Here is a 14,175-nt window from a genome sequence, read left to right as displayed (position 1 = left end):
TGTGCTGCAGGTCAGATCATTTCAGGCAAGAGACGTAATCCCCTCGCTTATTCTAATATAAAACCAAACATGTTCACAGGCTTTTACAAAATGTTGAAAAAAGACACTAAAGCAATTCAGGTAGTGACAGCACAACATGCTTTTAGAGATGCCAGAAGACTTGTTTTTTATTTATTTTTATAAAAGTACAAATTAAAACAACCATTAATGCAAATCACTGCTTCAGAAGATAAATTAAGCTTGCTTGATTAAAAACTTTCAGTGTTCTAACATGAATACATCTTTTAATGAATAAAATAATCATTGCCAGTGCAGTCAAGGGCACATCGTGCTCCATTTTTGCAACAAAAAAAAAAAAAAAGAAAAAGAAAAAAGAAAAGAAATCTCAATTTTTGCCACAATGCAGAAGGAAAGCATTTTATGTTTGACGAAGCAGAGAATTTGAGCTGACAAACTCCTGCAGGTCACGAAATGGAACACAGAATACTTTATGTGCCCTACTGCAGGGTGCAAAACTCACTTTATTGTCTTCTTTTACTGTATAATGAATCTGTATTTCAGGAGGCCACAACAAATAGATCACAAGGTCATATTTATACAGCTATGTTGCTACTGTGCTGGTTTATAAGATTTATAGGAACAGGTTACTGACATCAGTCCAAAATAAAATAAAATAATATAAAATATAAAAAAAAATAAAAAAAAAAAAAAGTAAAAAAAAAAAAAAAATTAAATATAAATTAAAAAATAAATAAATTAATAAATAAATAAAATAAAAAATAAAATAAAATCTGCCGACCCTGGATAAGTGGGTAAGAGAACAGAATAAAATAAAAAATAAAATGAACCATCTATCCACAATGACCCCTGAATAAGTGGTTTGAAGAATGGATAGATGAAAAAAATTAATAAAATAAAATAAAATAAATGTTGACGGTGTGTTCTGGATAACTGGCTTGGAGAATATAATAGAATAGAATAGAATAGAATAGAATAGAATAATCTGTCTAACTGTAACCCAGTTTTCAGAATGGACAGATGGATATGAAATAATAATAATAATAAAAAAGTACATACTAAATATACTGTAAACATACTAAATATACTGCTTAACATCCCTTTTTGTGTACCACAGAAGAAAGAAAACCATGACACAAAGGTGAATGATGACAGACTTTTCATTTTTGGGTGAACCATCCCTGCAACGGTGGACAAACTGCAATGCATGTTCATTACAAAGAGATTACAAGTCACACGCTTGTAAATCCCAGAGTTATTCAAATCAGACTTACAAAGAGATTTGTTTCTTCCTCTTTTATATGTCCTCTTCATTTAGTGAATGAAATCCTCAAAAGAATAACGAAGAGGAGTCTGTTTTGAAATGTGTGAAATGCAGATGTCCTCTGCTGAACCTCCGCTGAGGACTCGACTCTGTATCATCCAGAAAACACACATGTGCTCAAGGACACAGAGAGAGTCGGCAATTCAGCAGACGCACGTGGAACCAGAATGCCTCTTACACAACAGCCATCTCTGACTTCATCACTGACAAGCATTAAAATGATATGCCTCTACAGATAAAAAGAGCTGTTCGTTGTAGCACCAGGTCAAAGAATCGCACGATCCAGCTCACCAAGACTTTTAACCAAACACAAGCATTGGAGAAGATCCAGAAAACATCAGTCGCAGTCTGGAGATAAGAGTTTCTACAGACGGTCCAAATGCCTTCCCAATTCACTTTTATGACATGAAAGTAGGTGCAAATTCAGACATACGAACACCTACTGTATTAAATGTGAATGGAAATTTGGCTTCATTGAGTGTATTCAGAGTACACTTTCTTGAAGTCATTCACAAACTGGAAAACCCATCTGAAAAGTTCTTGGGAGTCTTGATCCAAAGGCTCTCCGAATTTTATCTGTGGAAGAAAAGTGGCACTGTTTATTCATATATCGCTTTATAAAATAAAAAATAGCTTCTTTGCTTGGAAAATATTTGTTACATTTCTAGTGTGAACACTGATATTGTCACATTTGTTCCTAAATTCCTAAATAATAAAGTGTAGCATTTAGCTTTAACATTAAAATTAAAAACATTAATTATATATATATATATATATATATATATATATATATATATATATATATATATATATATATATATATATAGTAGTGGCCAAAAAAAGTAACACATACACAGTAGTTGAAAAAAAGGAGGAAAAAAAAGCAACTGTTCAAAAACAAAACACATTTTACAAATAAAACAGTGTTACAGTATTAGTTACTGTCAAAAGTAACTGCGTTACAGTAACGCGTTACTGCCCAACACTGGACAACACCCTTAGAAAAAAGGGTTCATTTGGGGTTCAATGTAAAACCATAGGGTTCGCGAACCCACTTTGAACTCCCAAACTGACTCAAATGATTCGCCAACCCGCTCCGAACTCGCGAACTGATTCAAATAATTCGCGAACCCGCTCCGAACTCCCGAACTGATTCAAATGATTCACGCTCCGAACTCCCGAAATGACTCAAATGATTCGCGATCCCCAAACTGACTCAAATGATTCGCGAAACCGCTACGAACTCCCGAAATGACTCAAATGATTCGCGCTGCGAACTCCAGAACTGACTCAAATTATTCATGCTCCGAACTCCCAAACTGACTCAAATGATTCGCTAACCCGCTTTGAGCTCCCGAACTGACTCAAATGATTCGCGAATCCGCTTCGAACTCCCAAATTGACTCAAATGATTCGCGATCCCCAAACTGACTCATAAGATTCGCGAACCCGCTACGAACTCCCGAAATGACTCAAATGATTCGCGCTGCGAACTCCCGAACTGACTCAAATTATTCATGCTCCTAGCTCCCAAACTGACTCATATGATTCGCGAACCCGCTACGAACTCCCGAAATGACTCAAATGATTCGCGCTGCGAACTCCCGAACTGACTCAAATTATTCATGCTCCTAGCTCCCAAACTGACTCAAATGATTCGCTAACCCGCTTTGAACTCCCGAACTGACTCAAATGATTCGCGAATCCGCTCCGAACTCCCAAATTGACTCAAATGATTCGCGATCCCCAAACTGACTCAAATGATTCGCGAACCTGCTCCGAACTCCCGAACTAACTCAAATGATTCATGCTCCGAACTTCCGACTGCATTTTTAGTTACTTTGCAAATATTGGTTGAAAATGTGAGTTTTTTTGACCAACTAATGCAGTGATCCACCGTCCAATGACCTTCATACCTGTAGACACCAGAAATGGCAGATTTATAAACCGTAATGTTGAAGTTAAAAGAAATAGACTATAATGACCAAAAAAAAAAAAAAAAAACTGTTTTATTTCCAATCACTCTCAGTTTTTTTCTTTATCTGAGCTCTGTTCTCCCCATTATTTCTGGCTCAACAGCCCCAAGTTGCTGATTGCTTTATTTTTGCCCAAGGCTGAAAGTTTGGGCTGTAATTGTGAAACTGAAGTGATTCTCTTCCTGTCAAGCTCACAATAGGCCGAGCGTTCACAATGAACTACTCGCAGTCTTTATGGATGGTCTTGAAGAAGAAAATTGGGACAGTTGGGAAATACATTACACATTACAAACAGAGGAAAAGGACTCTTCTAAAGAATTAGTTTTTCATTATTAGGAAAGCTGTGTATTTTTTGGCCACTTATTCAGTTCTGCTGGACTTTTATCACAAAAAGCTCTCTCTCAGAAATAAGTAGAAAAATGTTTATATATATATATATACATATATATATATATATATATATATATATATATATATATATATATATATATATATATATATATATATATATATATATATAAAATACAGTATTTATAAAAAATATTTTGAAATATGTTTTACAATAAAAAAAAAAAAGTTAAATATATTTCGAAATTTATTTATTTTTGTCCTCTGTTGCACACCAGAATTTTCATCATAATTTGTCCAGTCTTCAGTGTCCCGTGATCTTGAGAAATCATTCTGATATGCGGATCTGCTGATTTTACATTTCTTATTATTATCAAAGTCGAAAGCAGTTGTGCTTCATAATGTTTGTGTGGAAACCGTGATAGATCTTATTATTTATTAAATTTTTTCTTTGATGAAAAGAGAGTCCAAAAGAACATAATTTATTTGAAATAGAAACTAAATCACTTTTGATCAATTAATGCATTCTTGCTAAATAAGGAATTATGAATTTCTTTCAAAAGCAACTGACCCTAAACTTTTAAAAGTTAGTGTATATCACAATTATTAGAAATTCTAGCCTGAGGCGTCAAATATACAGAATTTCAAGATTAACTTACATTTAGCCAGAAGGCCATAAGATGACAAAATTAGCAAACCGTTTATTTTTCTTCATAGAGCTGGAAGGAATGTTTCTATACATTGTTTCTGTATGTTGTGTATTATTATTTTTGTTTTGTTTTGTTTTATAAAAATCTCTAAATGTAAATATTTAATACATTGAAAATTATAAATATTTTATAGTAAAAAAAAATATTTTCTTTCTTTAATAATAATTTCTAATAATAATAATAATAATAATAATAATAATTTGATGTCTACTAACTCTGGTTTTCAGTAGCCAAAACAAATAACAAATATTGTTAAAAAAAATAAAAATAAACGAAAGAAAACAAATATTCAACAACAAAACCTTATTATTATTATTATTTCATGTTTCGTTTCTTGTTGCTTTGCTATCTTCTGTGCTCATAACATATTTATTGTCATAAACAAACCATGGACATCTTAAAGAGCTGTTATCATTAGCAGTGTTTCAATTACTTTGTTGATTACTTACACCAAAAGGTAATGCATTACTGTTAAAAGTAACTTTTTAGTAACTTTTTTAAATAACTTTCTTCCCATTAATGCGCTTTTATGCATTATGGTCTATACAACACAAAGTCCAATTATTCAGAATCAATTTCGAGAAAAATACATACATACATATATATATATATATATATATATATATATATATATATATATATATATATAGATAGATAGATAGATAGATAGATAGATAGATAGATAGATAGAGAACCAGCTTTGAACTCCAAAACTGACTCAATTGATTCGCGAACCCGCTACGAACTCCCGAACTGATCCAAATGATTCGCGATCACGCTCCGAACTCCCGAACTGACTCAAATGATTCGCGATCCCGCTACGAACTCCTGAACTGACTCAATTGATTTGCGAACCCGCTACGAACTCCCGAACTGTTTCAAATGATTCGCGATCCCCAAACTGACTCAAATGATTCGCGAACCCTCTCCGAACTCCCAAACTGACTCAAATGATTTGCGAACCCGCTACGAACTCCCGAACTGATTCAAATGATTCGCGATCCCGATCCGAACTCCCGAACTGACTCAAATGATTCGCGATCCAGCTACGAACTCCTGAACTGACTCAATTGATTCGCGAACCCGCTACGAACTCCCGAACTGATTCAAATGATTCGCGATCCCCAAACTGACTCAAATGATTCGCGAACCCTCTCCAAACTCCCAAACTGACTCAAATGATTCGCGATCCCGCTCCGAGCTCCCGAAATGATTAAAATGATTCACGCTCCGCATCTCAGCCATTTCAGCAGACCTTAAAACTGAAACTGTTGATGCTGCACTTTACTCTTTGGAAAATTTATATATATATATATATATTTAAATATGAGCAGGCCTAGAAGCTGGGAATGGTAATGCTGCACTGTAATCATAGTTATTTATTTATATTTTCATTATATTTTATTATATGATATTTGAGACTGCGAGTATTTTATTTAGTGGAGAACTTTGCAGCAGTATTTTATTTCTTATTCTTTTTATATTTTATATATATTTTATTAAAAAGTATTATATACAAATTGTTAAAAAAAGTTTATAGTAATAAACAACCTGCAGTTTAATGTTTGCATTTATTTCCCTTACTGTACCAAAAATGAGCCGAACCGTGACTTTAAAACTGAGGTACGTACCGAACCGTGATTTTTTGCGTACCGTTACACCCCTATATATATATATATATATATATATACATATATAAATTCTGTTTAAAAATGAAATCTATGTTATCATGCTAAGGAGCTGACTGAAAGCCGGAGACAGGCTGCATGTTTTCAACAATGTTTCACCTGTATGAGAAAATCATACAGAGAATCACTTAAGACACTTTGCTGTAGACCCATTCCACATAATAATATTCATTAAAACTGTATGTTAACACGTAGGAGCTTGCTGCATGAATCCGTGAGTAGGCTACAGTTTACAAATCCATGGGAACGGATTGCGAAAGTGTGCGCGCAGATTATGAATTCGCTAATAACGCATTACTGCCCAACACCGATCATAAATCAATCTCAAAGCAGCATCCTGTCCCTCAGACGGGAAAAAAAAACACCTTGATGAATGGGTGGGCAGAAATATATCCCCCTCTTCCACCTCAGTCCACCTGGCACAGATAAGCAGAGAAAGGCCAATCTCCAGATAGTCGGAGATCCCGGCCCATCCATCTCCCAAAGCAACACAACAGAAGATATTGAAATGATAACTCAAAGATTACCAATATGTCAGTGTAGAGCTTCCTCATCTCCTCACACCTCTTCATCAGCTCAGTGAAATCAGCCTCATGCTTCTCAATGGTCGTCTAGAGCCGGAGAAAAAGGAAGAGGTGTTACGGCTGCGCTTTCTCCTTCTTTTCCCATTTTTGAAGAAGTAGCACTGGAATTCTTAGCGCTATCAGCCTCTGAGGCTTTTGATTTATCCCTATTTCTCTCCATCCAGACTGCATCACACAAGGTTTAATACAGTGAAAACGTGTATCACAAAAGCAGCTTTCAAGGACCTGTGCTTTACAAGAGCTAGATTAACTTCCTTTCTCTGTGGAGTCGTTCAAGAATAATGCAGTGCAGAGATTCTTTTAGAGAACAGCCTGGCCGGTCAGAATAATGAAAATGAGTAAGGACAGAGGCTGTCGAGCTCCAAACTGAGTAAAAAGCAGCATAAAAGCATCATAATGGGACATCATGTGACTTGCTATTCTTCTGAAGTCATATGATAGCTTTGAGTGAGGAAAAGACCAATATTATTCACTCAGAGAAGTAGCTTTGCAGTCTGACTGATTCTTCAATGAATCAAAGAAACACTGAACTGGTCACAGTTTATTTACAGCTTGCTTGAAGAGAAGACTAAAATTAAAATTGCAATGACTTAAGAGTATATCACGCAATATTTTTTTTTTTTTTTTCGTGATACTTTTATGGTGCTTTTGCATTGTTTTTGAAAACAAAATAAAAAATAAAAAAAAAACAGTCCCCATTTATTGTTTTTGACATATATATAATTCGAAATGTTTCATGAAAGAAACTACTCCAATCACAATAATCAAAAGACATGGCACTATTATCCATGTTTTCTTTCAAAAAAATTGACATTTGGATCATTATTCACTGAGGGAATTAGCTGTGTCCAAGTTGAGCCATTCCTTTGAATCTTTTAATCCAGTTCACACAGTGAATCTGATTGATTCTGGAGTTCAGCATATTGAGTCAATGAAATGGTCACAGGTTTAGTTCACCAAAAGATGAAAATTATGTCATTAATGTAAAATATCTTAAACTGTGTTCCGAAGATAAACGGAGGTCTTACGGGTTTGGAACAACATGAGTGTGAGTTATTAATTACATAATTTTCCTTTTTGGGTGAACTAACCCTTTAACAGCTCGCTTGAAAATGAGAAAATCAACGACTAATGACCTAACTTGCAAAGATGTTGAAAATATCACACAATACATTTCTAGTTGTTTTAATGATACTTTTGTGGTGCTTTTGAAAAGGAAAAAAGCTTCAGTTCCATTTCATTGTTGTTGACTATTAATAAAACAGATTAAATCTCGTTAATGTGCCATTAATACCAATGTTTTCTTTCAAATTCATAATGAATTCAAGTAAATTGATTATTTGATGTAATACAGCAGAGATAATTGGTTATATTTGTTAATTACCTTTAAGTCTTTGAAGAATTTGGGGTGCTGATTGACTTCGTTTTTTCTTTTACTGTATGTTTTCTTGTACTGGATGATCTTCTGAAATTCATTCTTAACTACTAAATAACGACAAAGGGGAAAAAAATATGTGATTAATCACATTTATGGACCCTCTGCACTCTTAATGCATTAATGCACACACAAAGCCAAGCAGCAACAGGTTTGAATGTAATGCTCAGCTTATTAAAAAGTTATAAACTGTAAGAATTGCTCGAATAAAGCAGTGAAATTGTGATATTCTGTAATCAGATGTGCTCAGTCAAGCATCCCTTTCTGCAACACTGACATCTACAAACAGGTTTGGTGCAAGTTTATTTTGCATCACAAAATACATCCGCGTCCACGTACCGTCCACCTCTGCTGTCAGACCTTTAACCGAAGCTGCAGGAAAACCACAGAAACACACAATCAGAAGGCATTCAATCAAATGAGCCCAAAAAACATCTAGCACATCTTCCCTTGCGGTTTTGATTAGAGTACCTCCAGGAACAGTCTCAAATTCTGCAAGCTCCAGGAAAAAGGTGGCCAAACGTGGTTCTCGCAACATGATCTGCTCCACAAGGGCATGCAGCAAGGTGAAATTCTGACTGTTCCCGCGCAGCTGAGAAAGCTGGGAAAAGGAGGGAAAAATAATGAATGTGTTTGTGAATGAATTTTTTTTTCCATGCACCTGCTCTTGAGATAAGATGATAGATGTACTCTGTTAAAAAACCTTTCCAGACAGCATTTTAAGGCACTGTAGACACTTATTTTGATTTAGCCAAAATGCTGTGAGTTCAATCCCACAATTGCATTGTGACAACCTTGATGAAAAAAATTAATTTAAGATGGCAGATGAGGTGACAGACATTACTACAAATAAATACCATGCAATATTTCATTCAATACCAAAATAATTTAAATTAAAATTAAATGGTTAAACAAACACGTATGAAATTATATGATAATACGTAACTGGTTCATAAAAAAAATATTTTATTTACTAAATAAATTAAATACACACTTACTGTACAAACAAACATAGATGCAAACAATTATAAAATAACTGCTAAAAGAAATAGATAGACCGACAGACAGATAGATATACAAAAAAAATATTTTATTTCAGCTAGTTGACAAGGCAACATTTCCAATTTGTTATTTAGTTTAACAATTATAAAAACTAAAACTGAAATAAAACTGTATAAAAAATATATAGACAAACTAAAAATAACAAACAAACACACACACACACACACACACACACACACAAGGATTAAGTTAAACTTTTTGGTTCAATAACAGTTCAGATGCTTCCTTAGAAGGCAGCTGTCTATGTAGGCATGCAGTTGGGAACAATTAGGATGAGGTCCGGGAACCACTGCTCTTTTATCCCCTCTGAAATATCCCATCTGACCGGAGGTAAACAGATATTTATCTTGGGTGTGTGTTTGTGAGAGTTTATGCATGCTCATGCACGTATCTTTGAATACCAATACCTTGCCCAAGGCCAGAGAAAGAGCGAGGTTTGACAATTTAACACCCACATGTTTATTACCATCAGCTAAAATTGGAAGAAGATAACGTCCTTGTACCCAAGCCCACCTCTGTTGTCCACACATGGAAAACCGGGTAAACATCTGACTTAAACAAGCCTTGACTTCTCAGGTTCTGCTCTCTGATTAACCACAATGTAAATATTGTTGAGCGCCGCAGCATCAGGTGATTGCTTTTTACTGAAGATTGAGAATTTGTACAGTAGGCTATAGAGTGATAATGATAAGTGATAAATGCATGTCTTGATCATGCAGAATAAATATAGTTGCTAATTCAAAAAAGGTTTCACACTTATCCAGCAATAACATGAACAGCCCAAGCACTTAAAATTAATTAAGTGATACGTGCGAAACACAATTGCTCCTATCTAAAACTGCATCTTTTTAAAGCGAGAAAATGTAAAGCAAGTACTCATGCCACAGAAACTAGCATGCATGTTTAAGAGCGACTGTTTCAACTGCTCTCCATGTAAAGAGGTCCACAGAGAACAAGTGCGGAGATCTGTCAGGCACTCTAGACCTATTCTTTATGGTAATGCATGTAGACATGAGGCCACTGCAACAATTTCAGCAGCCGCTAATTTAAAACTCAGAGGGGGCTCTGTTTTTAGGTTGTGTTGTTTACGATTTTAAACCTGAACCCATTCTACAAAACTAAAAGATGTCCAGAAGGAATCAAATAAACTGATTGTTCAAAGCATAGGCTTAGTTCAGACAGAATTTGTGGTATTAAACGTAAATTTGCCCTTTAAAAGAAATGTATGAATGTGTTTTATAATGTCTATTTTTTCTACATTGTATATTTGGTGGCTCCTCTTACATGACTACGCAATAAATAAATACATAAATAAATAAATAAATCCATACACCTGTTCCCAAAGATTGGGGTCTGTAAGATTTTTTTAAATTACTTTTATTCAGCAAGGACACATTAAACGGATTAAAAAAAAAGTGACAGTGGATATTTTTCATTGCTACTATTGCAACAAAATATTGTATTTTTACTGTAATTTCAAAATGTGCAAACATTTTTATTAATCGAATAATCCTGGAATATAAACTGCATCATGATTTCCACCAAAACATTAAGTAACTGTTTTCAACATTGATAAGAATCAAAAAAAAATTTCTTGAGCAGCAAATCAACAGAATGATGCAGCATCATGTGACACTGAGGACTTTCAACTTTGATCACAGAAATAAATTACACTTAAAAAAATATTCAAATAGAAAACTGTTATTTGAAATTGTAATAATAATGTTTTTACTGCATTTTTGGATAAATTAAATTCAACCTCATTGAGCAGAAAAGACTTCTTTCAAAAACATTTAAAAGTCTTACTTACTCCAAACTTTTGAAATGTAGTGCATGAAAAAATTATTTTATTGCATTTATTTATTTATTCATGTGATGATAAAAAGAGCACTGGGATATATAAGAAACATGAAACAAAAGTTCTCTTTCAGTCAGTCACTACGAGAATTGGGATCTTGCTTCGAGAGACCAATCTATTTCTAGTTTAACTAAACGAGCCAAGGGACACTGGCATGTGATGATTGAATCCAGCTGCCGCTGATCACAGTGTGAGCATAAAAAGGCAGCAGGTGCAACTCATACCAGGTTTGCTCTTCTGAGCCGAGGGAACACATTGTATTGTTCCTGCCTACTCTACTGAAAGAAAACTGAATGAGAGCTCTTCATGACGGTGGTATGGCACTTCAGCGGTGGTGATTTCCTCTGTCGAGTGGGTTGCACACATCAGGCTGCACTTCCCCATTTGTGTTGCAGGCAGCCATCTCCTCTGTGCGCTTCAGCATTCATGTGTATGTCTTTTTAAAGACAACTTTGCATCTCCCAAACTCGTCACTGCATCCTGCTACAATGTATTAACCGTGCATTTCTGGCTGCAGACGGGTGATGGTCACAATCGCTGCCTCACGTGTCTGGGTTACTGGCTCGGCTCCTCCGCAAAAACCTGGTATGAGTTGCACCTGCTAATTTTTATGCTCATGCTTTGATCGGCGGCAGCTGGATGCAATCATTGCAAGACAATGTCCATTGGCTTGTTTTAGTATACACACAAAGTAGATTGGTCTCACAAAGTGTTGTCTCCATTCTCTCCTTCAGAGAACAAGGGTTACATATGTAACCAAGACATTATTTATATAGTTTTGCAGTGATCATACAAACATATTTGACCATAAAATGCTACAATTCACCTTTCAGAATCAATTAATCCAGAATGTTGTCTCAAGTTTGCTTTTAAACATTGACATAAGTTCAAATGTTAATATATAATTAAGACTAAATGTGCAAAAGTCTTAAAATTTCATAATGCGGTAACAAAATATGATAGATAAAATTTTAAAATGGCTTTTTATTTTTTTTATTTTTTTTAAAGTGTCATGGTGAATATGCGAGGGCAGGGTGTTTCATTAATCGTAAAAGTTTTAATTCATCTCTCTAAAATAAGCAAGCCATTATGTTCTATGTCATATTTCCATGGAGGAAGTGCAGGGGTGGTGCACAGATCCTCATTAGCAAAGGAGGAAGTCATTCAGTTTATGGTGCAAGTGCCCTTAAATGTAGTCACTGAGGAACTGGGTTTCAAGCATCCTGGCCACAAAAATCAATACAAATTACCAGCATGTCACTAGTGACTAAGCAATTGGGTCACTGCAGCAAGAGTTTGTAGAGTCAAACAACAATGAGAAACTCTCTGTGTGGCACATCTGATTTGTGTAGTGGATGCAGTTTTACAAACATGAAAAACTATATGGCATACATTACATTATGACACGCCACAAGTTGCCATGCCATGCATCAAAATAGTGCAACAACGGGGTTCTGGAAGTAAAAACTGATTTCTAACAATACATTTTGCAGTTGCAGTTGTTAAGCAATGATATATGCTTCTTTCAATTTCTGGAAACACAACCAAAAAAAAAAAAAAGAGCAGCAACCACCCAATCCTATTGTGAATAATAATGCCATTGAGTCAGTTTCACTAAAAACTCTTATTTATATGAGAATATATTTGACTAAATGTACAATATATTGTATTTTGTCCTTAGGAAATAATATCTCTTAAAAAATATTAATAAAAGGATCTAAATAATCAATGTAATATTACGAGAAAAGGAGTCATAATGCGGGTCATACAGTTTTATGATGTTTTTGGAAGAAGTCTCTTCTGCTTCCCAAAGCTGTATTTATATGATCAAAAATACAGTTATATAGTTATACAGTGTGTGTGTGTGTGTATATATATATATATATATATATATTTATTTATTTATTTATTTATTTATTTATTATTTGTTTTTTTATTCTTTGATGAATAGAAAGTTCAAAAGAACAGCATTTATTTAAAATAAAAATATATATATATTTTTTTACATTTTAACATTGCAAATAAATCAAATTTGAGTGCTTCAGAATCAGAATATAAAATTTAATAAATTAAGTAACCAACATTTATAAATCTCTTCACTGTCACTTTTGATCAATTTAATGAATACAATTGTTTTGAACAAAAGTATTCATTACTTGCATACCTACATTATTTAGTAAAATCACATCCTATATTGTTAGATAAATCCTCAATGTTGATACCAAGACTGACCAAAAGAACAAAAAAAAACAACAAAAAAAAACAACTGGTTCAGAAATGAGAACCGATGAAAGAAGAAAGAGAAATAAACCCAGCAGATGTTTGTCCTGTATGCCAATAAGAAGTTTTATTATCCCTGGCTCTCCTTGACATCCCTCACAGGTCATTTGCTGGCGGTTGCGGGTCTTACCTTAGTTAAGGATGAGAGGCGAAATCCCTTGGCCCTGTCCTTGCCTGCGTTCTGGTTGAGGTAATTGCCCACGGCCAGAAGGTACTCCAGCACGCTGACAAATGAGTCACAAGCCCACAGCTGCTGGCACATGCGGATCTTCTGGATAATCAGCTGAAAGACAAACACCGAGGCCAGAACATGTCATCTCCAACTAATCGAACAGCAAACTTTTTCCTGCCTCTCACTAAACAGCCATCGGCATTTAAGTTCCTGTTGACACAGACCATACCTGTCAAGTACATATCAGAGCCTACACAGGAAGTGTTTTTATTTATTATTTCAAGCTGGAAAGAAAGTTAAACCTGATGATTGGTAGCCATCAGGTTAAGGGTTCTTGCTGAAGTAACAAGTACCAGGAACAATCAACGACTACCATCCGTCAACAAGACACTTATTACAAGAGTTCTTAAGAACCCATGCTAAATCAAAACACTGGAACAGAATGGTATATGACTAAGGTTAACCGAAAACAACCCCAGTGAACTACAGCGGATGATTACTTGACACAACTTCAAGTCAACGTGAAATCAAAATTGACCCTATTTACTTCCTTAATGCACGTTCCTGGTGTTCTTGTGCATGCTGCCTTTCTAATCGTTTATCAAAATATAATGGTTGTTCAGCCTCTGAAGCTATTTATTTCTATTTCAGCATCGTTTTAGGCTATGTTGTAAGTAATGCTGCTTTTCTAAAAGCTAGTTAATGCAGTAAATTAATGCT

At 34.7% G+C, this 14,175-nt stretch overlaps 1 protein-coding gene across 2 annotated transcripts; it reads right to left on the bottom strand.

Moving 5' to 3' along the window:
* Positions 1-801: 801 nt before the first annotated feature.
* Positions 802-13,658, bottom strand: LOC113075846 (formin-like protein 19). Of its 2 annotated transcripts, XM_026248505.1 has the most exons (6): positions 13,414-13,658; positions 8,555-8,684; positions 8,423-8,455; positions 8,033-8,133; positions 6,592-6,675; positions 802-1,918 (listed from the first exon to the last, which is right to left on the bottom strand). In XM_026248505.1, exons 1-6 carry the CDS (start codon positions 13,543-13,545, stop codon positions 1,814-1,816), a joined length of 585 nt encoding a protein of 194 aa, XP_026104290.1. In that variant the 5' UTR covers positions 13,546-13,658; the 3' UTR covers positions 802-1,813. The 2 variants fall into 2 exon arrangements, with proteins under 2 accessions (XP_026104290.1, XP_026104289.1); XM_026248504.1 differs by lacking the exon at positions 802-1,918 and having other exon boundaries at positions 6,319-6,675.
* Positions 13,659-14,175: the final 517 nt, after the last annotated feature.

Source organism: Carassius auratus, unplaced genomic scaffold, assembly GCF_003368295.1.
Source record: "Carassius auratus strain Wakin unplaced genomic scaffold, ASM336829v1 scaf_tig00017737, whole genome shotgun sequence".
Lineage (NCBI taxonomy): Eukaryota > Metazoa > Chordata > Actinopteri > Cypriniformes > Cyprinidae > Carassius > Carassius auratus.
This window is presented reverse-complemented; position numbering and strand designations above follow the sequence as displayed.